Source organism: Rousettus aegyptiacus, unplaced genomic scaffold (assembly GCF_014176215.1).
Source record: "Rousettus aegyptiacus isolate mRouAeg1 unplaced genomic scaffold, mRouAeg1.p scaffold_m13_p_5, whole genome shotgun sequence".
NCBI classification, from domain to species: domain Eukaryota; kingdom Metazoa; phylum Chordata; class Mammalia; order Chiroptera; family Pteropodidae; genus Rousettus; species Rousettus aegyptiacus.
Genome location: NW_023416308.1, coordinates 111,517,674 through 111,545,423, shown reverse-complemented (window position 1 = coordinate 111,545,423; position 27,750 = coordinate 111,517,674). Strand labels below are relative to the sequence as shown.

Sequence of the window (27,750 nt, the reverse complement as noted above, 5' to 3'; positions counted from 1 at the left end):
TTTTTTTTATTTAAAAACAAACAAACAAACAAACAAGATCTGAAAGGAATTTTATTGAATAACTATTTAATTTTCCAATGGTATATATTATACATGCTATTAATTTCAATTGTAATTAGTGTCTTCTTAGTGCTAGTATAACTTTGGTATTGAAGTGGACATTTTAGAGGCAGACTAAAGCTATGAGTGGTAAAGTTTTTTTTTTTTTACATTTTGGTTTTTATGGAATATAATCCTATAAAACAACATTACTAGAAGGAAAATAAGAGACCCTTTAGTCTAGGATTGGTAATTTTATTGATGAAAAACTCAGATTCAAAGAAGTATTTTTTTTCCCAAGACTGATATCAGCAATTTTATCTATATGTATTTATATAGATTTTATATATTTTACTATATAGATTTTATATATATAAATATATATTATATATATATAATTATAATCTCTTAATCTCTTAATTTTTTTCCACAACAGATTTCGTGAAAAGAAACAAATGACTGAAAAGAATTTTACGGTGGTAACTGAGTTTATTCTTTTGGGATTGACAAGCCATGCAGAACTGAAAGTTGTGTTTTTTGTGTTGTTCCTGGTGATTTATGCCATTACTCTTGTGGGGAATCTAGGCATGATCTTCTTAATCCAAATTTCTCCCAAGCTCCATACACCCATGTACTTTTTCCTTAGCTGCCTTTCTTTTGTAGATGCCTGCTATTCATCTGCAATTGCACCCAAAATGCTGGTGAACCTCCTGGTTGTGAAGGGAACCATTTCTTTCTCTGCTTGCATGGTACAACATTTGTGTTTTGGGGTGTTTGTTACTACAGAAGGTTGCTTGCTGTCAGTAATGGCATATGATCGTTATGTGGCCATTGCAAATCCTTTGCTTTACAGTGTAGCCATGCCTAAGAGGAAGTGTGTAGAGTTAGTCATTGGGTCATGGATATGTGGAATAATTAACTCATTAACACAAACAGTAAGCTTGGGTAGACTGTCCTTCTGTAGGTTGAATGTTGTCAGCCACTTCTTCTGTGATATTCCTTCACTCCTAAGGCTGTCATGCTCTGATACCTCCATAAATGAGTTGTTGCTCTTAATCTTCTCTGGAGTCATTGCCATGGCCACCTTCTTGATCGTGATCATTTCCTACATGTTCATTGTTTTTGCTATCTTGAGGATCCCCTCAGCAGCAGGCAGACAGAAAGCCTTCTCCACCTGTGCCTCTCACCTGTCTGCTGTGACCATATTTTATAGTACCTTAAGCTTTAGTTATATTCAACCAAGTTCCCAGTACTCCATAGAACAGGAGAAGGTAGTGTCTGTGTTCTACACACTAGTGATTCCCATGCTAAACCCACTGATTTACAGTCTGAGAAACAAAGAGGTAAAGAATGCTATGAAAAGGGCCATAGAAATGAAATATTTTCCCTGTTAATTTCAAGTCACTGTTAATCTTATCACATTCTACCAGGAGGTGGTTCTCACTTTCAACAATCCCATATTTAATTCATAGAGCTGCATCATGAAAACAATAGCCTATCACATAGGTCTTCTGATATTCTAGGTTGTTAATCTCTAAATCAGTACAAAATATAGTATTGCATTTATAAAGACTTAAAGAATAATTTTGACATAAAAGTTCAAAACCAATTCCATGTGTCCTTTTAAAAATCTTTTTTCTCTTTATTCAAGATTTCAAACAAAGCATTGCCGAGAAGATATTTCACATTCTGGAAACTTACTATTTACAGACATTTTATTGAATGTACTTAAAATCAGACTATGTAGGCAAACACCTAATATTGATTCAGTTCTGTAAGTACTGAGTCCATGATTCTACTGACTTTTTTTCATACTATAATGTCAACTTTTGCCTTTAACAAACAAAAAGAAATATGAGGAAAAATGTATTTAACATTAAAAATGTATGGGAAAAATTAACATTAAATTAATTTGAACAAAGTATGTTTATATTTTTGAGCTTCATTTACTGTCAGGATTAGTAGAGGAAATCTGGAATACTTAAAAACCAAGAAACAGTTGAAGACATATTCAAATAACTTATATATTCAAATATTGTTGTTGGTTTATAGTTGACAGGACATATTCAACTTGCTAATAAAAATTTCCAGATATAAATAAAAAACAGTTTGGTTATTTCTATAATATAAAATACGATTGTAAAATGGCATATTTTTTACAAATAGATATTGGAATATATGTGATATACAAATGAATCAATTTAAAATATATATGATGAACATTTATGTGGAATAAGAAGATGATGCCATAAAATTATTTCCAACAATCAATAATAACATCATAATTAAAATATCATTAATAATACATGATAATAATATAAATACAGAGTAGACCAGATTTTGATACAATAAAGTATTATTATGCTCTGATAATCTCATAAGAATCATGATGTTAGGTGTAGCAGAAATTATATTTAAAGTAACTCTTAGGTTACAAAACAGTTTACTCAATCTCTAGAAGTCTTGGATTACATTTCTATTTCTGTGACTGTTTAACTTTGTTATATGTTTTTATTATATTTTAAATAATTAGCTCCCATTTTGTCTTACTATGTTATACATATACAATAAGAAGAAAATAAAGGTAGTATGTGAGTCTTTGAACTATATGTTTATTTATTTTTTCCAAATTCTTTGGCCTATTCTAATTTCTTTGCCCTTTTATGTACATTTTAGAGTCAGCTTGCAGATTATCTCATTCATTTGTTAAATGTACATCTTAATAATATTATTTCTTCCAATCCATGAGTATAATATAGCTCACCATTTATATATCTTCAATTTATCTCATCGGTCTTTTGTTACATTCAACATCTTGATCTTGTGTATATTTTGTTAGATTTATAAATATTTCATGTTTTTTGGTTTTATTGCAATAAATGTATATTTAAACTTCCAATTGTTTATTGTGTATATACAAAAACACAGTAGAATGCTATCTGTTGCCCTTGCATGCTGTGACTTTGCCATATTCAATTATTAGTTTTTTACAGATTGATTTTCTGTATAAGCAATTATGTAATCTTCAAATAGAGATATACAACTTGGGAATGTTTATTAACCCCATGAAAAGAAACTACTAATAAACCATAAATCTTGTCATTGAAAGAGTTCCTGAAAATCAAAGGTGTCAATGAAGACTGAGTAGGATTCTGGATTTCCACCTCTACCCAGAAGTCATAGGTAGTTCTCTTTTTTCCCTGCCAGAGCATTGTCAGATAAAGACAGTTAAACTGATGATATAAAATAACATCCAAAGTCTTATAATACAAAAAAATTTCTAGTTTATGCTATGTGAAAAAAACTAGACACAAAGACCCAAATATTGAGTGGTTATATTTGTATGCAATGCCTGGATGAGTGAATTCATAGAGACAGGAAAGAAATTTTTGGTTCCCTGAAGCTGGGGATTGAGGGTGTTAACAAGAAGTCTAACTGCTAATGAACATAAGGTTTCTTTCAAGGGCAATGAAAATATTCTAAAATTGTGGTGTTGGTTGCACAACTCTGAATATATCTTAATTATTAAATTGAACACTTATAATGAGTAAATCATATAGTTTGTGAATTATATCTCAATATTAACTGATATAAAAATAAAAAATTCAATTAGCAACGAGGGACAATTCATGTGACTATTACCAGATCTGAAATCAAGAGGTTAATCTAGGTATAATACAGTCTGCAAGAGATTGAGACCACTTTTATTCGATATGTATTAAATTCTTTATGGCCAGACAAAATATATGAAAATTTAATGACTTTTTAAAAAAAAATACTTGAAAGAAATCTTTGTATTGTTCTATTCCTAAATCGATCTTTTTGAAAATAAGTACATAATTTCTATAGAATTAAAGTTGGCTGTGATGGCTAGGAAATAATTTAATAGAGAGGTAAGTTTGAAAAATACCAACAGTTTCTATGACAAAATAAAATCTAAATTTTTGCTTTGTCTGCTCCATAGTAGATTGATTTCTGTTAACTAGAGTTATAAGTAAATATATTGAACTATGAATTATATAAGTAGACAGATGCATTGGATCATATATTTTGCTATTATTTCATGATTAATGCCATGCAAGTTCATGAGGATTTAAAGACTATCATACAAAATATTTTAATTCTTATTATCAAAGAGCTAATAAAGGTAAGATTTACTGTAAATACAATGTAAACTTCTGTTCAAATATGACACAGCAAAGAATGGCCTTTGTAAAGGACATACCCTTCCCAGTTCCAGGGTGTGCCACTCACATACTAGACATTAGACTATAGCTCCTCCTGTTACATTACTTCTGAGACCTCTTTACCTCCATAGCATTCCTATTCAGCTCTCCAGTGGTTACTCTTTCTCCAAGGAATCCTTCTCTGTTTCCTCTCTCTCTGTCTCTCTGTCTCCATCCCTTTCTCTATATTTATCTCTCTGTCTCTCTCTCTCTGTCTCTCTGTCTCTCTCTGTCTCTCTCTGTCTCTCTCTGTCTCTCTCTCTCTCTCTCTGTCTCTCTCTGTCTCTCTCTCTCTCTCTCTCTCTCTCTCTCTCTCTCTCTCTATATATATATATATATATATATATATATATATATATATACACACATACAAACACACACACACACACATATATATACAAATTTGTCATTTCCTATACCCTCTGGCTTTTCCATTGGTTCTTTTCTTTAATTAAGATACCATATGCCAATGCAATTTGACACGGGAGTGTTATGATTCTTGTGAATCGTTAAGAACTAAATGAATCACAGATCATTTCTTATTCTAAAGATAACATTTAACTTTCATACTCATACTTCTCAATTAGTATTATCTCTTATATTTTGGGAACTCTTTCAATGACAAACTATATGTTGATTAGTTAATTTTCTCCTCACAGGTTGATATATATTCCCGAGATGAATGTTATTTCTTTTATTTGTCTAATCACTGTGATGGGCAGCTTTTGCATGTTTATGTGAATAAGGACAATACTAAATAAGTTGTGGGTGTTTGGGGAGGGATTTCTCATATCTTAGTCTATCTGAATGGAACACCTTAAAAAAACATGGTGCCCAACCTTCACGACTGCGTGTGGTACTCTGCCTTTCCTCATTATATCATTTAGGAGTGCTTTTCCCATGCATATAATGCCATTAAATAAACACTGAGTCAAGGAAGAAGGCTTAGTTTAAAATAAAAAATGATCGTATTAGTTCTCATAGTATTTATTGCTTCAGTAGGTCAACAATATCAAAGTCAATATATTCTCTTGTTCTTAAATTAATTTCCCCAGTGAATAAAACACACATTAAAAGATTCTTTGAGGTCTAGGAAGCAGTAATGGAAGTAATGGAAAATAAATATTCTCCTCACAGGATTTTTCTCTTTGGAGAGAAAGAATATTTTTTTTTCTTGTATTGTTCAGGTAGAATTTCTCCTGCAAACATTAAAAATGATTCATTATCATCTTAAAATTTTGTTTTAACTGCAACATTTTGATATTTATGTACACGTGACACCGTATCATGCACTTTTGTATTGAAGACTTTATTCTTTAGAAAAAGTTTGTTCTCAGAAAAATGAAGATGGTACAGAGATTTCCTGTATATTCTCTGCCCTCACACATGTAAAGTCTCCCCCATTCATTACTGACAGCCTCCACTAAAATAATACATTTGTTACAATCAATGAACTTACATTGGCACATCCCTTTCACCCAAACTGCATACTTTACATTAGGGTTCGCTCTTGGTGTTGTACATTCCATATATTTGAACAAATATTTAATGGCTTGGATCCCCAATTTTAGTTTCATGCAAAGTATTTTTACTATCCTGTATGTCCTCCATGCTCCTTCTATTCATTTTTCTCTACACTCTAATCCCTGGCAACCATAAATCTTTTCACTGTCTCCATAGTTTTGTCTTTTTCAGAATGACTTATACTTAGAATCATACAGTGGGAAGGCTTTTAAGATTGGTTTCTTTCACTTAGGAACATGCATTTAGAGTTCTATGATCTCATTTTATATTGATAGCTTGATAGCTTATTTATTTTTACTGCTGAATAATACTCTATTGTCTAGATCTACCACAGTTTATTTACCTATATATCTACTGAGAACGTTTTGGTTGCTTTGTATCATGCACTTTTAAAATGTCATTCCAATGAAGTATTTTATTAAATATTTATTAGCTAAACAGAATTTTATTGCATCATGGCAAACAAAGCAAATATTGTAGAATAATAGCTTCGATAAAATCCCAGAAGTATTCAGAAGAAAAAAAGTAAGCAAAAGGAAAAAAAAAATGAAAATAAGCACATGGGAAAATGTGGAGAGAAACATGGATCGGCTACATACAAAAGACTAGATAACTATTTCTTTGTCGTATATCAGGTTTACTTACATTAGAAATATGACATTGTGCAAACAACAGATTATTTCCCTTTGCTTTCCACAGTAGGATAATCAACCAATGCAGTCAAACAATGAAAGACAGTTAAAACACAGTACATAATCAACATTGATCAAAAATTGGGAAACATATAAGGATACAAAAACAACTAGGACATAACTTTTAAACATAATTACATTTTTTTTCAGAGAGATAAAGAAATATTGCAAACTAAATGGGCAGTTATTAAGAACCACTTAGGAGAAAAAAAAAATAGTACAAACCTGGGAGCTTCTGGGTAGCCTCAAGGATTTATCTTAATTTACTATCCTCTGATAGCAAGAAAATAGACTAAGACAAAATCAGGTGCCAATCAGAACCTAGGGATTGCTGAATTACAAAGTATATTCAGTTAATAAACTCATATATGGAGGAGAGGCAATGAGGAAAAAGTGGGATCCCAATGTTTGGAAGAGGGGTATTTGAGCAAAGAAATATGACAGTACTTCAAATTGTCAGATATCAAAGACACGCCATTATTAAATATAATTCTAAAATATAGCAGGACAATCTGGTGATAGCCAGAGGGGTGGGTGTTGAGGGGCTGGGAGAAAGCAGTAAAGGGTTAAAGTACATATTAGTAGTTGATAGATGGTCACAGAGATGGGGAGCATATCATAGGGAATGCAGTCAGCAGTATGTAACGGCTAGGTGGGGAGCCCAAGGAAAGAAAGAGCAACCAGGGGGATTGTTTCATAAACTGTATAAATGTCTAACCAATGTACTGGATACTTGAAACTAATAATAAAATTAAATTAAAACATACCAAGGAAGAGAATGAAGGCTAAAACCAAAGGAAAGAAAAGGGTTTTCTCTTTCTCTTTCTCTTTCTCTCTCTTTTTCTCTCTCTTTCTCACACGCACACACACACACACACACACACACACTGTAATTTTATCCTAATATGTGAAAAAAGTACCAGAATCCTTGATAGCTTTTTGTTTACTTATATCCACTTAACACATTCTACTGTACTATAACATTTACTTAATTTATGTATATTATCCATCTGTTTCCTCGAGGAAAGCATATATTTTTACTATTTTGTTCATTAATCTATTTACAACAATTAGAAATGCTTAGCATATACAAGACAATTGATAAATATATGTGGAACTTATTTGTGTTTGCTATTTCTTTAGAGGTACAAGAGAAAAATTTAAAGTCCATAACCTAGTTTATAGGAATTATATTGTATGTAAACTTTAAGAAAAAAGATTACATAGTTTTTTCCATATCCTTTGTAGTGCATATTTTACATCTTTGTTCCTCAAGCTATAGATCAAGGGATTCAACATGGGGATGACGAGAGTGTAAAATATGGAAGCCACTTTATCACTGTCAAAGGAATGACTAGACTTAGGTTGCACATACATAAATATCAAAGTCCCGTAGAATACTATGACTACAGTCAGGTGGGATCCACAGGTAGAAAAAGCCTTGTGTCTACCCTCGACAGAGTTCATCCTAAGAATGGACCCAAGTATGAGCAGGTAAGACACAAGAACTATCAGAAGAGATGAAATTAAATCAAAACTGGCTAAAATCAGAATAATCATTTCAATTTCATGTGTATCTGAGCAGAGCAAAGATAACAATGGGAGACTGTCACAGTAGAAATGACTGATGACATTGTAGCCACAGAAGGATGAATTGAAAATCTTTATAGTGACTAGAAGAGAAACAAATGTGCTATAGAGATAGGGGATTGCCACCAGCAGCTGACATATTCTTTGTGACATGATGACTGGATAAAGCAGAGGGTTACAGATGGCCACATAGCGGTCATAAGACATTGCTGATAGAATAAAAATTTCACAAACAATAAATACAAGAAAGAAAGCTAGTTGTATAGCACAAAAATAATAAGAGATTGTATTTTGAGCTACAACAAAATTTACTAACATTTTGGGTCCTACAGTTGTTGAATAACCAAGATCAGTGAAAGCCAAGTGCCTGAGAAAGAAGTACATGGGTGTTTGTAGACTGGAGTCCACCTTGGTGAGGATGATCATGCCCAAGTTGCCCACCAACGAGATAATATAGATGATGAGGAAGAGTCCAAATAATGGAGCGTGCAGCTCAGAGTGGTCTGTAATCCCCATGAGAATGAATTCATTCAACAATGTTAGATTTTGTGTTTCCATGCAGGTTTATCAAGCAACTTGTCTAGAAAGAGACATCAATACAGTCAATAGATTTTATGTATTATTACCTGGGATAGTTTTAGTATGCAAAAATAGTATAAATAAGATAAACCCAAACTTTCTAATTTAGAATATATGAAAATAAACTCATCTCCCACAAATAATAATATACATAAATAGAGATAGAGACAGATATAGCTAGTAATTCTCAATTGGAGGTGATTTTATTAACCAATAAACATTAGTAATTTTGATTGTCACAACTGAGAGGTAGGGTATTATTGGCATTTATAGTAGTGGTCAGTTATGCTTCTAAATATCCTATAATATCCAATATGCAGTCTAAAATATCAATAGTGCCAAAGTAGAGAAACCAGGATGGTATAGTATAGTTAGAGAGACAACAGATAGATGATGATAGATGATAGATAGATGATAGATAGATATGTACATACATACATACATGCAGAGATACATAGGTACACAGATATAGATAGGTATACAGCATATAAACATTGATACATATAAATATATAGATATAGATACAAACATATAGACATAGATACATAAAGAGAACATACAAAAAGTTAAAACTACGTTAATAATTTATGTTACATATATAAATTATTATTGTGCTATTCTTTAAAGTTTTTTATTAGTTACTTATATAATTGCAATCACAGTGACACATAAGTTACATTTAATAATATGGCTTAATACATGTGCCATTTATATAATAAATTAAATTATAAAATTATATAATAATTATAATAAAAATTTTAAACCACGAATTCCAAAAATGTATAGAACTCCCTACCTCAACACCTAGTCCTTTAAAATCCTTTATGTTTGCAGGTGATACAGGCTAAAACAACACACTTGACAGATACCGGACAAATGTATAAATAAGAAAAGTATAACAGATTACAGTGAGTGTTATTTGTCATGATATAGAGAAACATATGAGACATGTACATATGTAGATATAATCCCGGTTATATCTCCATTTATGATATATACAAAAGGTTACTTTAGGCAAACATTTAACTTATCTAAAACCCTTTAGTTTCATATACAAAACCAGTATTTCCTTCGGGGGTTTTTGGCAGAGATAAACAAATATTAAATGATCACATGTGTTTATGTCACCTGGAAATCAAGTACATAAGTAATTTTATTTTTGTTTTTTAAATGGTGATAATAAGTTAGTTCAAAGAGGGTTTCTTTACACATTTGTATGTAAATTCTTCCGAACTGTGACCTATCTTCTTTGTCAAGGCTATGATGATCAACAAGTGAGAAGTAGGTCACGTAGAATAGAATGTATGTAACTTACTCCAGGCACTACACCATCCCTTTCTCCATGATGACAATTAGACCATCAAAGTGCTATTCTTTTGAAATATTTATCTTCTATTTTCTTAACTAATAAAACAAAATGCTAACATTTCTACATAAATTGTCTTAAAATATTAATCTTCCCAGGGGCATTTTCATGCTAATTGACATATCATCATGTAAGTTGATAATTAACTTACATGGAACAAATCAAATACACATTACAGTGCAACCACCCAGTAGAGTGGAAGTCCCCTTTTGTTGCATCAAGAGAACTGTAAAGAATCCTATTTGTTAATCATTAACTATTGAATTATATTGAGAGAGTCACAAAAAAGACCGTAGGGCCACTAAATAACTAAGAATTTCGAAAGACATCAAAATGATAGATTGAATACCTGCAGCTTCTTAATTTTACCAATTTTTAAAAATTCATGTTTCTTTATAAAGTTAGGCTTCATTTGCCCTCAGTTTTGGCCTGCATTAGAACTATAATATTTATTTAAAACACACATTATAAGTGACAGCACGCCGATGTTTCAAAGATGCTTTTGAGTATTTAGTCTGTCAACTCATGAGAAAATACTCAAAAACATTAATATGATGAGAAAAAAAGAAGGATCCTATTCCTGCTCAGGCATCATGCAGCAGTAGAAAGCAAAGAGAACTAAATCGGAAATGATAACTTTTTGCTAGTGTTTTGTCATTAAAGTAGAACTTTGCGTATGTCACTGAAACATTATCAATACTGGCATCAGAGACCACATAGAATATTTTTTTTACCTGTAATGAAGCTTTTCACTTGACTCCCTCATTTATTTTTTACATGGCTTACAGAGAACAATTTATGGATTTTTTTCCGTTTTTGAGAACCTCCCTGAGGAGATGCCAAGCAATTTGTTGATTGTCCCTAAAGTATTTGTGAACACAATTATCTGGAGGTCGTCCTTTAATTGTCAGTGGCAATTTGTATTCACCATGTTTCCTTTCTCTCCACTTCCTTCTTTCCTCCCTCCATCCCTCCCTTCCTTCCCCCCTCTTCTCTCCCACCTTTCTTCCACTCTCCCTCCCTCCCTTTCTTCCTTCCTTACTATTTTACTTTTAGTTAACTTTCTTTTTGTACCATACAGGACTCTAGACTAAAATACTGCATCTATAGGGCATGGCCATCAAAAGTCTGCATTTACACAGTGGTCTCCTCAAATGAGTGACACAGTGAAGAAATGTTTAAATTCCATTGTATTTTTCCATTGTATATATTAAAACTTTTAGGGAATTAAAACAATACATTATGCAAATAGGTACTGCTTCCTTGATTTGTTGCTCATGTTGTTTTTACTTTTCCTTCAGGGATAGAAATTAATTACAATTATTTCTCATTTCATTGTGAGTTTCTATCATCTGTCTGTTTACCACTTATCTTATGTTTTTTTTTTTCTTTGCTGCATATCATATTATTTTAGTTATTCTGTTCTGTGGAAACCCACTTCAATACAGATCTAGTCCGTCACCACAAGACACCCTTTAACAATAACCTCCAGGAAAATTTGAAAAGATACAGGTGTATTATTTATAGGATCTGGAAATTACACAGCAAACCTAGGTCACATAGTAAGGTCCTGGGGTAGGAGGGAAGAGAGGAGAGACAGAGAGAGAGAGAGAGAGAGACAGAGAGAGAAGGGACTTGAGATTCAACTTTTACTGGGGTTTTATAGGCTGACTCATTATTGATGAATTTAAAACTTATGAATTAAAGCTAGGGAAGAAAAAATAAACAAGTAGCCCAAATGGTCAGTTACTGAAATCAGCCAAGATGTCCAAAACAAAGGAGCCTCAGTGGGGAAAGGCAGTATGGCTAGTGGTGTGGCGGGCAATGTGTTCATTGGAGATAGCCATCTTTTGAAGTAGATGCCTCTTTGAATCGAATGCCCGGGCAATCGAATCTTAAATCAGTCACTTACATTATAAAAGAGCAAAAGGAAAAAAAAAGTCAGGATTTATACTACACCACACCTACTTTCTCCTTCTCTGCCATTGTTTTTAACCCCTGGTAATTACACATCCGTATTACATCAGTATACTTTTGTCATTTAAGGAATGTTTTATAAATAATATCATATAACTTGCAATCTTTTTTTTCTTTTTTTCACTCAAGATAAATCTCTTGAGATTTATTTGTACTGTATGTGTGTAATTTATTTGTTCCTTTGTTGTTATGAGTAGTATTCCAATGTATTGATAATACAATTTGCTTAACCATTCACTTACTAAAAGGCATGTGGATTCTTATAGTTTCTAAACAGTAATGGATAAAACTTCCCTGAATATTCACTTAAGATGATTGTATGAACATAAATTTTCATTCCCTTTAAATAAATGTCCAAGAGTGTGATTGGTAGGTTATTTAATTTCAATGAAGTCCAGTTTATTAATTTGTACTTTTATATAATATGCTTTTGATATCATGTTTATAAACTCTTTTTTCCTTTGTATTCAAATTGTTTTTTCCTTTAATGGCATAAGTTTTTTTTTTTTTTTTTTATCATCAGTAGCTCTGACCACTCGATTATGATGTGCCTTCAAGTAGTTGTCTATATGTTACTTTTAACTGGGGCTTGTTAATCTTCTTCAATCTGAGGATTTAAATATTTTTAAGAGTTGAAAATTTTCACAATAATTTCTTTAAATAATTTTAATACTCCCCTTCTTTGTATCACTCACTTCTTATTCTGCTTATTTTTTGTATTTCTAAGTCACACAAAGAGAGAGATTTTGGTTGTTAAACTTAACAATATATGTTCATTTCTTTGAATGAATCCATTTATATAAAATCTATTAGGTATCCTTTTTTATGCCTTTACCATGTTAGGAACCACAGATAAAACTATGAATGGAATACAGAGTCCTTGGTTTTATAGAAATAAAAGTTTAGTGGAAGAGAAATGCAAACAGGCTAAATGAAAGACTTTGTAAGAATGGTACCAATCAGACTTGAAAGTAAATATAAGTTCATATATAAAGGATAAACAGAAAGCACCCATCTGTTAGTGATATGTTTTGGTTTGAAATAGTATACCATTTTCTTTATTTCTGCACCTATCATATGTTGAATCTTGACCATCCCACGAGGGTAAATGCACACATGTAACAATAACAGTAATAGCAAACATTGACTAATACATAATCTATTGCTAGCACATCTTAAAGTGAATTTTAAATAGGATATTGGCACACATGTTCCAAGTCCTAGTCAGGGCGTTTTTCACCACTTTGTTCCTCAAACTGTAGATCATGGGATTCAGCATGGGTGTCACCAAAGTGTAAAATAAAGAGGCCATTTTATCAGTATCAAGTGAATCTTTGGACTTGGGCTGCGCGTATATAAAAAAGAGAGTACCATAGTATAGGACCACCACCGTCAGGTGTGATCCACAGGTGGAGAAGGCCTTGTGCCTGCCCTCTGCAGAGTGCATCCTGAGGATGGCAAGAAGGATCAGCATGTAGGACCCAAGGACTATCAGAATAGTTGACACCAAAGTAAAAGCTGCAAATATGAGAATTATCAGTTTAATTTCATGTGTGTCTGAACACAGCAAAGATATCAATGGTAGACTATCACAGTAGAAATGCCTGATGACATTGTACCCACAAAATGGCAAAACGAAAATTTTTATAGTGGTCAGCAAAGACAAAAAGACACTGTATAGATAGGATATTGCCACTAGCAACTGACATAATCTTTGTGACATGATGACTGTGTAGAGCAGAGGGTTGCAGATGGCCACATAACGGTCATAAGCCATTGCTGACAGAAGGAAAAGTTCACTAGTAATAAACATACAGAGGAAAGTGAGTTGGGTCGCACACCAATTATAGGAGATTGTATGTTGATCTACAAGAAAATTTACTAGCATTTTTGGTCCTACAGCAGTTGAATAACCGAGATCAGTAAATGCCAGGTGTGCGAGAAAGAAGTACATGGGTGTCTGCAGCCTGGAATCCACCTTGGTGAGGATGATCATGCCCAAGTTGCCCACCACTGAGACCGCATAGATGACGAGGAACACCCCGAAGAAGGGGGCCTGCAGCTCAGGGCGGTCTGTGATTCCCATGAGAATGAATTCTTTCAGCACTGTTAGGTTTTGCTGTTCCATCTAGGCCATTAAGGGAAACTACTGTGGGGAACAAAGATTAGAAAAGTCATTAGATTTCACATGATATCATCTGGTAACTTTTTAGGATGCAAATCCATTATAGTTAACTCAAATTCAAGGATTTTAGGTGCAATGATTTAAATTGAGACCCACCTCCATCAGTAAATGTAGGACCAAATTTAGAAACCATTGTAACCTAACATATATAGTAACCATTTTATTTTTTGTTCCATGTACTGCTTATCATTGCAAAGTATATACAATCCTTTATGGTTCTGTCAACAGAATATCATTAGAAATATAAAGAAACATAGACACAGGCAATAAATCAGAGGTTATTAGAGAGAAATGGAGGAGGGGGTGATAGATAAGGGTATAGAGGGTCAAATATATGGTGATGGAAGAAAGTTTAACTTTCAGTGGTGAACATTCAATACAATATGCATATGATGTGTTATTAAATTGTATATTTGAAGTCTATATACTTTTACTAACCAATGTCACCCTAATACATTTAATTAAAAAAGAGAAAAGTTTAGCTTACATTTGGAATCCTGATATTTTTTGAAAATGTTTCATATTTAAAAAATATATATATTTAGTTAAAGAGATTTTAAAGAAATTTCAGAAGAAATTCTAATAAAATGTAATATAGCCCTTTGTCTCTTGACCCTGCAACTTCATTCTTGCTCTCCAAAGAAAATCATTATTAACTCATTGAATAGACTTTGATTTACTTCTCTTTATTATAACTTTCATATCAAAATAGTATTCTCATTCCACTAGTCATTTGATTTTCTAGATTAAATTCAGCTTTGCTTTTATGGGTTTTAAATTTTAATTTAAAGGTTGCATTTTCTTTACCTCTATTTCTTTAACGCCTTTTCCCTGCAGATTGATTAAAGGCAGATTCTTCTAATCTTTCATGGAAAAAATCATCTAAATTTTGTCCAAAACTTTTCAGAGTATAAAAATAGCAACAACACTGCAAATCATCTTAAGAGGATAGCAAAACCCTGAATTTAAAAAAAAGATATAATAAAAAGCAATATATTCATGAGTACCATTTCACTTACATAGCTATTAATATCCTAAACAGTATACATGTATCATTGATATCGATTCCAAAAATCTATAAAAATAGATCATACTATGTTCAAGCTTGGTTGATGGAGTTTGGATGAATGAGTTTTGGAAAATCTACATCATTTACTTCATTATCAGATTGAATTAGAAAAAAATATGAGCATTTAATAGATAAATAAATTCTATTGTTTAGATTATACAAAAATAATGAAATTAAGAAGTAAAGTGAAATTCTCAACTTGATAGAATATCTTATAAAAACTAGACTGAATCTACCCTTAAAAAAAGAAGAATTAAAAATTTATGAGAAACATTATAAAAATCCTAAATAAGTTAATAGAAATTCTATGCTCTTGGCTTGTACTATTCACTATTATAAAAATGTGAATTCTATTTAAATTAATCTATTTAATATAAAATATTTTTAATATAAAATACTAGAGTATTTTATAATTTGACACTGATTTAAATATATTTTTAAACTACAAATTATAAAGAATAAGCAAGACATTCTGAAAAGACCTGCATTATCAGATATTAAAACTTACAAAATTAGATTTGTTGAGACAATGTGGCATAGACACAAAAATGGGCAAACATATTAATGGATCAAAATGCACAACTCAAAAAACTCATGATGATATAGAACTGTGGTCTGTGACAGAGGTGGCATGTTGGACAGTCAGACAAAAATGGTCTATTCAGTACATCGAGCTAGAAAAAGTGATTATCTCTGTAGAAGATGATGAAATTGAATGTTTAGTTCATCCATATAAAAATCAGTCCTACACTGGTCAAGAACTGAATATCAAAAAAAAAAAAAATGTTTAAGCTCTTATAACTTAAATACTGGAACTTCTGGATATCACTAAATAAATGTAAGTTTAAAAAAAAAACATCAAAATAGAAATTCAAATTAATTTGACAGATTAAATGTCTCAAAAATTACTCTTTCTAAAACTCTATACTCAATATTAACAAAATATTTACAAAAAAAAGTGAAAATAAACATTCATTAGCAGCAACCAAATAAGGCAAATGGCAAAATTTAATGTCTTAAGCTATGAAAAATTATACTCAGATAAAGACAGATTCCACATCAGTTTATGTATTTGGCAAACCTCTTCCTCTTGACATTCAACATATTCTACAAGTCCCTGAAATACTTCTGAAACTCAATTGAGTTGATAGTTTTATCTGACCCGCACCTTCCCCCAACTGCTGCTCAAGCACTAGTTGGAAAGAAACAAGAAACTGAGCAACAAGCCTGACCCTTTTGTGAAAGAAGCACAAACTTCAGAATTGTATCAGAACTTAGGAAATGGATCTGAAGCCCAAGGATGTCTTCCTTTGCAAATGCAAACTCCCAATCTCAACTAAGTATTCTCTAAAACTATGCAAATAACTTCGATTGAGTTAAATGGGATGATCAAATTCAGAACATTGTATTCTCAAAGAAGTGAGAGAAAGGACGATTTAAAAAAAAGAATTTTAGTTTTTCACCATTACATATAATGTTGACAGAGGGTTTGTTGTATATTTTTAAATGGCTCTAAAAATATTTCAAGCTCAGCAGTCTTTGGATTAGTTAGAATCGGCAGAAATATACATATATCATTTGAAAATAATAAAACATGGACACATAACATACTTCTCTCATTTAACACAGCTAAAAATGCCATGAGTCCCTCTATACAATTCCATTCCATGGTGTGTGAAATACACTACATTATCTCAATAAGGGACCACTAACTCTGCAATTATGTGGCAGCAGCAACAGATGTAAAACCAACATTAATGTTTTCCAGTCATAGCTTTGGAATCTGACAAAATATACTGCTTCGCAAATCCTACTTAGCAAATATCCACAATTTGTAACTTAAGGCATGCAGTGGTAACCTCGCTGGCTGTGGGATTCAATACCAATCTCCAAACCACTATAATGTGGCTTATCATAATTGCTGGAGATTTTTAAAAACCGTACTTCTCCATTATAATTATATGCCATTATGCTGGATTCTCAACATGTTGGCAAAATTCAGCGAACCGAGTCACGCGGTTTGTGTTGTACCTGTGCCATGTCACTGGGACTCGTGGAGAGGTATGGGAAGGTCTCTTACTCTCCTCTTTCCAACCTTCAACACAATAACTTTCCTTCTTCAAGTTTGATATATGTGATTTATAGCATTAGGAAAAATAGATTTAGATGAAAACTTCCCCTAATGCATTTTGGCACATTACAAGAGAAGAAAGTGAATAACCAATTTAAGAACTCTGAGATGTTTAAGGAATTATATTTTCACCAATACTGACTGTAGGATGCATGTACCCAATTAATAATTTTTTCAAGAATGCTGATCTTCCCTGACCCTTTCATTGTCCTGATTTAAACTTGGTTTTGCACACACTGTGAACGTGTTAAGAGCTAGTTCCCAGCTTTTATCCTCAGGATGCATATGAAAAGAAATTTAAGGCAAAGAAATTAGGGGCAAAAGACATCTTATCATTATGGTGCCATGGACATATTTGTCTAAGTCAAAGAGTCTATTGTATATTATTTTGGCTTTGCCATCGATTTGGTCTTGCAATTATCGCTATAGCAGACACATCTTTCTCCCCATCCTTTGTCACTTTATGCCACCTCTGACTTGGCCTACAGCCACAGTAGACTTTTTTTTAGAATGCTGGCAGTTTCCCATGTCATTTTTTAACATGTCTTGGGGTGTGACACTGATTAATAAAATTATATAGGTTTCAAGTCCATCTCATGTGTTTTGCTTCTTTTTCTGAGGGCAAACTATCTTGGGAGCTTGCTCAGACCACATGCAAGGCAGGCTGGAAGTGCACGAGATTTAACATGTCAAGGAGCAATGCTCCACTCACTGATAAGGACACGAATCAATGGATAAACACCCAAGCTTTCCTAGCCTTCTAGAAGAACCTTGAAGGACACTTCCAGTGATAAAACCTCAGCTGCTACACTCTAGTAACATTTCACTGGCTTCCTCCCTTCCCAGTCCTCACTTCTTTATTTCCTCATTTTTGTTTCCTGAAATAACCTATCAAATAAACATAATATACTCAAGTCCTCGCCTTAGGTTTTGCTCTTGGGGAAAATGTGTAAATTCCAGTCTCTTACAGGGTATTAGTAAAACAAGTTCACAAATATCTATAACAAAAATGAAACTCTGCATATTAATGAGAGATTGTGACTATATCATATTACTGAATAATTGGAGGTCTTATCAGAAATCTATCAGTAATGGAGGCACAGGTACTCACGGAGCATCTGTAGCTTTGTCCCGAGCATCAGCATTTTGCTTAGACGACATTGTAGGTGGAGCTTTCCAAAAATTTTTATGCCTACTTCAGAAGGTTTATGATATAGCATCCTCATATAAATATGAAATCATAACAAATAGAAATTAGAAAGCTTACAACCCTCAAAAAACAAAATAATTGTGGAAAAATTCTTTACTAGTAAATATGGTTGTAAAAAGTTACTATTAATACATGTGTTATAATTTACTGAGTCTGACATTAGTGCTTAGACTCATTTCTCAAATTCAATTGAAGACTTGAATGGAAAATTGTCACTGCAGCTACTCTAGTCATCAGGCAATCTCCATCTACTCCATCTACTCACCTGAAAGGAGGTATGGCTTTGTGTTCCCCGACATGATGAATAACTTGAGTGCAGTCAGAAGGATTTATGATTGTTTCTCTCTTTTGAGACTTTCCCTTGGGAGCTTGACTGCAAGTTCTTGCTTATTCCCAAAGCATTGGAGAACAGGAAGTTATGCCAGAGTCTTGGTTAATTACTCAGGTTACCTTTGATTTTCCTATTGACAGAAGTTTTTCTTACATATAATTCATCTACATTACTTTGTTATTTATTTATTTTTTGCTGAATCACTAAAATGTCAGGATATAAGTATATTTTTTGTTACAGATGTGTTTAGGTTGCATATAAATTTTACCTTTGAAATTAAAAAGTTCTGAATTGCGCCAATTTCTATTAATTTTCTTCCCATATCACACCTCTTCTTCCTCACTCCATTGTATGTTAGCAGTGTTTTACATGTACAGACAGAGGTATGGCACAGAACGTCTGTTAACTTTTTTTTCTTTCTTTTTTTGGTCGAGGGGCAAGTGTGCCCTTGAGAATAGGTGTCACTTTCAAGACAATTACACATTTTTTGGTCTAATAACGTTTTACTCCAAAACATAATGAACAAAAAATGTAAAATAAGTGGTATTTATTGTTATGATTTCATAACAAAGACAATTAACTCTTCACAATAGTTTTTAGTATGGAAATATAACAGAAAAAGTTTATTGTACACCATTTTTGATGAATATCAACATTTGCCATGTATAAATGCACCAAGTGAGATGGAGAGAAACTACATTCTCCTTTTATACATACTTTCAGTCTGCTTTGCCACATGTCTTATTTCTATGTATATATAAGCTTTTTAAATTTTATTTTTATTTTCCCCTAGAAGCTTATTTTTTTTGTTATATAAATTTTTTTAAGCACGATATAAAAAAAATGGGTCCAAAATTGATGGATAAAATGCAGTAAAAATAATTAAACCTGTAAGAGTTAAACAAAAGATGTCTGTGGCAAAGAAGACGATTGACTCATGACCTTTTTCAGAGGAATGAGTCTTGCACACCTCCACCATGAAGCTATCAGTCTTTCTCTGTTTAGAACCTATAAAAACCCTTCAGTAATTTACTTTTGATATTAGTCTGTGTGTATCTTCCAGTAGTTGTTTATTACTTATTTAAGTGGGTTTTCTTTGGTCAATTGTTCTATTCTATTGACCAGGCTGTCTGCTCTCAGGAAAGTTTTCTTAACTGCTAGAGCTGTATAATAGACATGCTATCTGGTCATGTAACTGCAGCAAAAGTTATTCTCTTTCTTTAATATTATCCTTGCTATTTTTGGTATTTTCCTGTCTGCATAAATTTTACAATCATCTTCCAAAGCTCTAAAAAGAAGATATAAAGGAAGGAAGGAAAGAAGGAAGGAGGAAGGAAATAAGGTAGGAAGGAAGGAAAAGAGGGAGGAAGAAATGAAGGAGAATTAGAGGGAGGAAAGGAAGGAGGAAGGATTTATTTGAGATTATATTGAAACTATTGATCAATGTAAACATTTTGAACATTATTAAAATATTAAGTGTCTCATTCTAGAGACATATTTGGTATAAATTTTCATAGATTTAACTCTTTCAAATGCCTTGTCAAATTTTTATAGGTATCATTTTGAAGTCTTAGAGTTTTAAAATTATATTTATTGGTAAATTAAATTTCCTTTTAATGGGTTTATAAATATTATCATTTCTTCAATTTTATCTTCTAATTGTTGTGGGTAGAATATAGAAATAAAGTTAATTTTTCTAAATTTATTTTGTATCCAGCAAATTTGCTAAATTCATTATTATTTCTAATAAATTATTTATAGTTATTTCTCAATGTATTTATTCATAACATTTCCCCCAAAATAAAAAACGGCAGCTTATGATTTCCCATTTATCTTTACACCTTTTATTTCCCACATTGTCATAGTGAACCAGCTACAATGTCCAATATGTACTGAATAGAAATGATGAGACTTTGGGGGCCAATTTCAGAGAGAAAGTTTTCAATGTTTCAGTTACAGCAGAAGTTTTATGCAGGTTTTTTAATGTACTGATATGTTTACATCATTATAACACCATACAGAATATTTTCACTACCCTAAAAATCCTCTATGCTCAATTGTTTCATCCCCATATGTAGGATTTTTATATATATTATTTAGAACATTATATTTTTTATTCTACTCTGATAGACAATTTATTACCTTGTTGGCATTGAATTGTATCACAAACCTACTTTATTTTTCTTTTAACTAATAATAATGCTAATTAATTTATATAATTGTTTTTTAACTGTGAAATGAACCTTGTATTCTTGCTTACATGCAGTTTTTTTTTTTTACTGTATCATACATTCTAAACAAAATGTATAACATATAAAGTGTCCATATGCTTACAGTTCAATATCATTTATATCTGTCTTAAATACTGGTATAATTTTTAGAAAATATGGTGTTTTTCACTTAATATTATATTCATTCATTTTTCTCTTCCTCTTCCTCTTCCTTATTCTTCATGTATGGCTGTGTGGATACATTTTACAAACATGCCATAATATATTCACCCATTCTGCCCTTTATAAGCATTTAACATCTGTGGTGACCACATAGGCCAAAAACATTCTTTCTTTACTCTCCAGTGGACATAATTACTCAGGAATAGAATCGCTGCATCATAAAGAATCCACATACTCAAATTTAGTAACTACTCTGGAGAGCAGTTTGTAAGCTGACAAGGTCCTTACAAACTGCGAAGGCAACCAAGGGTTACTTCGCCTCCACAAATTCCTCCTGAGAACAAGATAATACAGATATAGCCGCAGACAGATAAGTAAGCTGAAGGCCACGAGAAAATATAGTCTTGGAGAAACAGAAGAAATAGTGTTACTATGCTTTAGAGAAGCTGCTTGTGACAGCAGCAATTGTATGTTCCTTCATAAAGGCAGCTTACAGAACTATAACTGGGCCATTGCCCACCGTCGGCGGGCAGTGGACCTCCTGATCCCAGCTTTCCGTCTTCTTTCTTTTCTTCATCTCCCACTGTTCCCAATCAGGTTTATTTTCTAGGGCCACACCGGATGTGGAAGGATTTACCACTTGCTGGATGCAGTAAATTACTGCCCTTATTTTTTCAAAGTTTTTATAACAATGTACATCCCCTCAGACAAGTAAAATTTTACTTTCTCCACATTCTCACAACATTCTGAATTATTCAAAGAAACTTTTGAATTTTAGCCATCCTGCTGGGTGTGCAGTGATATCTCAGCGTAGCCTTGACTGGCATGTATCTAATGATTAATGATATTTTGAAGACATTTAAATACTTGGGGGAAGTGTTTCTTCAGGTGTCTTGCCCCTGCCCCCTATTTTTCCCATAATGCATGGAACTGCCTGAATCATACTGATTTTAGGAGTTAGGCAATTTGTTGTTTTGTTTTTACAAATTACTAACATGAGTACTTTGAAAAGTACATGTGTCTCTAATGTGTTCTCTCAGGATATTCTTTAATCTCTCACGTGGTGTATTTTGATAAAGAGATGTTTATATTCTGGATAGAGGACTGTTTATCAGTTTTTTAGTCTTATAATTTTTTTGTACACTCTTGAAGAAATATTTGTCTATCCCAAGCAAAGAAAATATTATTTTACTTTTTAAAAGAACCTTTGTGGTTTTTGGCTTTCACATTTACATTCATAATATATCTCAGTTAATTTTAACATATGATGCAAGGAAATGACTAATTTCATGTTTTACATAGGAAACCTAGTTGAACTAGGTCAGTGTACTAAAAAACCGTCCTTTACTCATCAGACCGCAGTGGAGCTTTAAAAAATCAAGTGGAGCTTTTAAAAATCAAGTGATATTACACATGTGAGTAAATTGTTGCGCTGTATTGCATTTTATTGGTCTCTGTCTATACTTGCACTAATGACACACATTTAAAAGAGTAAGATAGCTTTATTAAAGTATTGACATCTATAATTGAAAGTACATTCTGTTCTTCCTTATTCTAAAATATCACCGTGGTTATTCTAGAAATTTTGAATTTCTACACAAATTTTGATACCAACTTGAGTATTAAAAATTCTATTGGAAATTTCATTGTTACTGCATTAAACCTATAAAAAATTTTAGGAAGGACTGACCTTGTCACAACATTTGCTATTTCCAACCAACAGACATGGCATATTGCTACATTTATGTGTTCTTCAATAACTTGGCATTTTTTCAGTTTCTAGTAATGAAGTCATGCAGTGTTCATTAGGTTTTTCCCTAAGTATATTGCAGACTTTTCCTGGTATCATTACTTGTTTAATTTTTTTTTTTAATATATGATACAAACTTTTATTCAAAGACACAAAAATGCCTTTTAAAATAGGTTATCTATTAAAAGATACATTTACAAAGATTTCCCTTCAGTTGTAACATAAGCACTTGGCAATGTGAGAATAGCGATCCAGACTTCAGTCTCTTGCAGTGAAATATGAAATATGAGGGCAAATCAAAGTTGATACCAGAAGGACAGTCACTACTTAAACATCCGTAAGTTGACAACAAACAAAAAAACATTTCTAGCTTCTCATGTTGTTTACACATCACTGCTTTCAAAGACTCACCATATGTCATAAAGTTCCTATAACCTAGTTTAATGTACATAAATTCTATATTAAACTTAATTTTGGGAATTTGCTTAGATTTTTCCATATTCGATGCAGGGCACCTTTGACCTCTTTGTTCCTCAAGCTGTAGATCATGGGATTCAGCATGGGGATCACCAAAGTGTAAAACACAGAGGCCATTTTATCAGTATCAAAGGAGTGGCTGGACTTGGGCTGCACATACATAAAGAACAGAGTTGCGTACAGGACGACCACCACGGTCAGGTGCGATCCACAGGTGGAGAAGGCCTTGTGCCTGCCCTCTGCAGAGTGCATCCTGAGGATGGCCAGAAGGATCAGCACGTAAGACACAAGGACAATTGAAAGAGATGAAACCAAATTGAATGCTGAAAAGATCAGTATTATCAACTCAATTTCACGTGTGCTTGAGCATAGCAAAGTTAGCAAGGGAAGGCTGTCACAGTAGAAATGACGAATGACATTATAGCCACAGAAGGATGAAATAAAAATCTTTATGGTGGTTGTTAGAGAGAGAAATGCACTGTAGACATAGGGGACTGCTACCAGCACCCAGCATACTCCTGGTGACATGATGACTGTGTAGAGCAGAGGATTACAGATGGCCACATAGCGGTCATAGGCCATTGCTGACAGAAGGAAAAGTTCACTAATGATGAACATGATGAAGAAAGCTAGCTGTGTAGCGCACCAATTATAAGGGATGGTGTTTTGATTCGTTACAAAATTTACCAGCATTTTGGGGCCCACAGCTGTTGAATAACCAAGGTCGATGAAAGCCAGGTGTCTCAGGAAGAAGTACATAGGTGTCTGCAACCTGGAGTCCACCTTGGTGAGGATGATCATGCCCAAGTTGCCCACCACTGAAACCAAATAGATGACAAGAAACACCCCGAAGAAGGGGGCCTGCAGCTCAGGGCGGTCTGTGATTCCCATGAGAATGAATTCTTTCAGCACTGTTAGGTTTTGCTGGTCCATCCAGCTTGATCAGAAAACCTATTCTGGATGGAGACATTGGCATAGTCAATAGCTGTCATGTAGTATCATCTGGTAATTTTTTAGTATACAAGGTTGGTATAAAGTAAATAAATCCAAATATACCAGTTCAGCTGTATTACAATAACGCACCTCCAGCAAATAAAGCACATATACTTAGTAAGAGAAACAGAGATAAGATAAGATAGACCTGGAGATAGAGAAAGATTTGTGATTTTCCCATGAGGAATATTGTTTCCCCCCAAATACTCGGTACTATTGAAAGGATTTTTGTTATTACAATTGGAGGAGTTACGCTGCTGGCACATAATGGTTAAAGTCCAGTGAGGCTGCTAATTATTCTATTATATTGGGGTAGTGACCCCCCAAAAAGAACTATACAGCCCCAAATGCCAAGAAAACCAAGGATGGCAAACTCTGATGTGCATATAGATATAGATACAGGCAGATATAAATATAGATAAAGGAAGCAAAAATTACAGATAAAGGAAGCAAAAATGAAAAGTGGTCAGATCTTTAGGTATTAGGTTTATAGGTGATTATTATAGTTTTTGTTGTCTTTTATGTAATGACAATTGTCTAATTGTATTTACCAAATCACAATCACATTAGATGACATAATACATATGTTAATTACATAATAGACCTTTTAAAATCAAAATTTCAATAATGTATAGAAACATTTAGAATCCTCTGCTTTTAAACATATGACTTTGAAGGCCATTATGCCTGCAGGTGGTAGAGAATGAAATATTTAACACACAACCAATATTGGACAAAGGTGTATAAATATGGAAATTTAAAAATCATAGTATAGATTATTCACCTTTATATAGGGAAGTATACATAGATAAATATAGTCTCTGCTATACTTATATTTGTGGTGTAACCAAAGAAATACTTTGGGTAAATGATGTAATTTTTCTTAATTCCTATGCATATCAGCAAAATCAACTGTTTCCTGTAGGGTCATTGAAAAGATAAGTGAGAATTAAATGTTTCTATGTGTTTAGAGTACCTGGGAATATCTGTCTAATGTTAAGTACATAGAGCTTATTTTGTGTGTCAGTTTTTATTTTTTAAGTGTAGACAGTATGTTGCTAAAATGGATTATTTTTATATATGCATGTATAAAATCTTTTTGTGTGACTTAAGTTCTTTGTCAGGAGTATGACGACGAATAGATTGAGTCGTTTTGTTATCCGGGTAGCTGTCCCAGTGCACCCTGCACCCCATCCACGATCCAACTCCATGATTACAACTGGAACATAAATGAATTGTTATTTTGGATAATTGATTGTCTACCTTACTTAAAATATTTAGTAAAATTTAACGTAAAACCTAACATATTTCCTCCTCTCCAGATGTACTATAACTGACATATACTAGCTTGTTTGTAACATACAGAATGTATTTTGTCATGGTAGACCTAGACTAGTATGAAGAAATTGAGCAAATTAAGAGAAAGCTAGGTCACTGAAATTGATTATGACATAATGAACTTTTATATACATTCTCTTTAGGTAAAGAGATTTTTTATACATACAGTAGTTATGAAACCAGTATATTTTATAACAGCATACCAACAAGATAAAAGTCAAAGACATATATATCTATATATTTACGTGTATAATGTTATTTTAATTCTGTCTCCACATAAAGACCACAAAGTACTCTTTCATAGTATGATAGAGCATTTAATGCAGATACAAATAAATATAATAAAATAAAGATGCATATAAATATCCTAATAAGCCATTTAAAAAAATACCGGAAGGTGACAGGCTAAAGTAAAATATTAGTTGTTCAAATAATTGTATATATGCTTTCTTAAAAAAAAAAAGGATATATAATTGATTCTATCTACAAGGAAAATAGTGTCAGGAGCCTCTAAATGAGTTATAAGAAAGCAAGTTTAAAAATACAGCATTTAAAGCATTACATTATAAACGTGTTTACATATAATCACAATTTTTCCCACAAAACATTGTTTATGAGGTGTGAGTTTCTTATATCCTATCCTGTTCTGATATACATATCATTGTATGTCAGAAATACTACTGTTAAGTAAAAAATTTTTAAATGACTGGAATATGAAGCAATCTGAATTATTGAGGTGCAATGAAAAGCTAATGAAAACACTCCATTTGTAAGCACTGATTTTCTGTAGGATTAGGGAAGATAGAACTGCTTCTCCCTACCAGGTTTACACTTCTATGGAAAGCATCAACTGCTTCTTCATAGATTACTATCTGTGTTGACTGTCAGATTATTATTTTTTAAAGCTGTACTCTGAGAAAATATGTGCTTTCTGGCAGATTCTGATGGATATTGAACTGGGTGTACATCGTGTCATCACCATAAAACTTAAAAGTCTTCTCCAAAAATTGGTTTTCCATCTCAATATAAGGTAGAAACCTTCTTTTAGCTCATCAATATTATCAGGAAAAAATTCATATTCATACATTAATTTAAATATTCATTAGTAATTTTATATGACATTTTTGAGAAAGGAAAAAGAAGAGCCTAGAGTGACGAAATGACTAAGGATTTAGAAAGTCATCAGACTAGAAACTGAATACCTGAAGCTTCATAATTCTGCCGGAATTTTATTTTAGTTTTTTTATTCCAGACTCTTGTTAGGCTTTCTTGTCTCTTGATTTTATCTTCTGTTATCAGAGGATTAAGTATTTATATGAAATATAAATTTTACATAAGCAGGTAGACACTGATATTTCAAAGATGCTTTTTGCATTTGAGAAAATTACTGAAAAATAGGTATAAAACATATTTAATCTGAAGAAAAAAGAAAGCAGTTCTATTCTGCTCATGCATTATCAATAGCATTATACATGCAGAAGCGAATCAGTAATCTTCATATTTTCCTATGCTTTTCATGGACAGGTGTTATCTCACAGATATCACAAAAAGAATTTGTGATAATACAGTACCACATGAAATGCTGTTTACCTGTAATGAAACCTCTCTCTTGGTTTCCTCAAGTGCCTTATGCTATGGAATAGTGATAACAATTTATAGATTCTTTTTTGTTGTTTGGTAGACTCCCTGAAGAGATACCAAGCAATTTTTGGATTGTCCCTGAAGAATCTAAAAGCTTAGCAGCATCCAAAGTGGGTTGTGCATTAATTGCCTAGACTAATATGTATTCACCAGAGAGTAAGATTTATTATTTTCTTTTTGTATTACGTTCTTACTTTTTACTCTTGATTAACTTTCTTATTTTCTTTCTTTCCTTTCTC

At 32.6% G+C, this 27,750-nt stretch overlaps 4 protein-coding genes across 4 annotated transcripts; 1 reads left to right on the top strand and 3 right to left on the bottom strand.

The window, feature by feature from the left end:
- Positions 1 to 494: 494 nt before the first annotated feature.
- LOC107499080 (olfactory receptor 5J2) lies at positions 495 to 1,433 on the top strand. The gene has a single exon (XM_016122912.2). The coding sequence runs from the start codon at positions 495 to 497 to the stop codon at positions 1,431 to 1,433; it is 939 nt and encodes a 312-aa protein (XP_015978398.2).
- On the bottom strand, positions 928 to 8,629 carry LOC107499074 (olfactory receptor 8K3-like). Its single transcript, XM_016122897.2, has 2 exons — positions 7,720 to 8,629; positions 928 to 941 (listed from the first exon to the last, which is right to left on the bottom strand). The coding sequence occupies exons 1-2, from the start codon at positions 8,627 to 8,629 to the stop codon at positions 928 to 930; spliced, it is 924 nt and encodes a 307-aa protein (XP_015978383.2).
- A 4,529-nt stretch (positions 8,630 to 13,158) lies between these two features.
- Positions 13,159 to 14,121, bottom strand: LOC107498991 (olfactory receptor 8K3-like). The gene has a single exon (XM_016138272.2). The coding sequence runs from the start codon at positions 14,119 to 14,121 to the stop codon at positions 13,159 to 13,161; it is 963 nt and encodes a 320-aa protein (XP_015993758.2).
- A 9,397-nt stretch (positions 14,122 to 23,518) lies between these two features.
- Positions 23,519 to 24,472, bottom strand: LOC107507366 (olfactory receptor 8K3-like). Its single transcript, XM_016138452.2, has one exon. The coding sequence runs from the start codon at positions 24,470 to 24,472 to the stop codon at positions 23,519 to 23,521; it is 954 nt and encodes a 317-aa protein (XP_015993938.1).
- Positions 24,473 to 27,750: the final 3,278 nt, after the last annotated feature.

Excerpts from the sequence above, each read along its gene's own strand:
- LOC107499080 (XM_016122912.2), top strand. The coding sequence starts at position 495 with ATGACTGAAAAGAATTTTACGGTGGTAACTGAGTTTATTCTTTTGGGA.
- LOC107499074 (XM_016122897.2), bottom strand. The coding sequence starts at position 8,629 with ATGGAAACACAAAATCTAACATTGTTGAATGAATTCATTCTCATGGGG.
- LOC107498991 (XM_016138272.2), bottom strand. The coding sequence starts at position 14,121 with ATGGAACAGCAAAACCTAACAGTGCTGAAAGAATTCATTCTCATGGGA.
- LOC107507366 (XM_016138452.2), bottom strand. The coding sequence starts at position 24,472 with ATGGACCAGCAAAACCTAACAGTGCTGAAAGAATTCATTCTCATGGGA.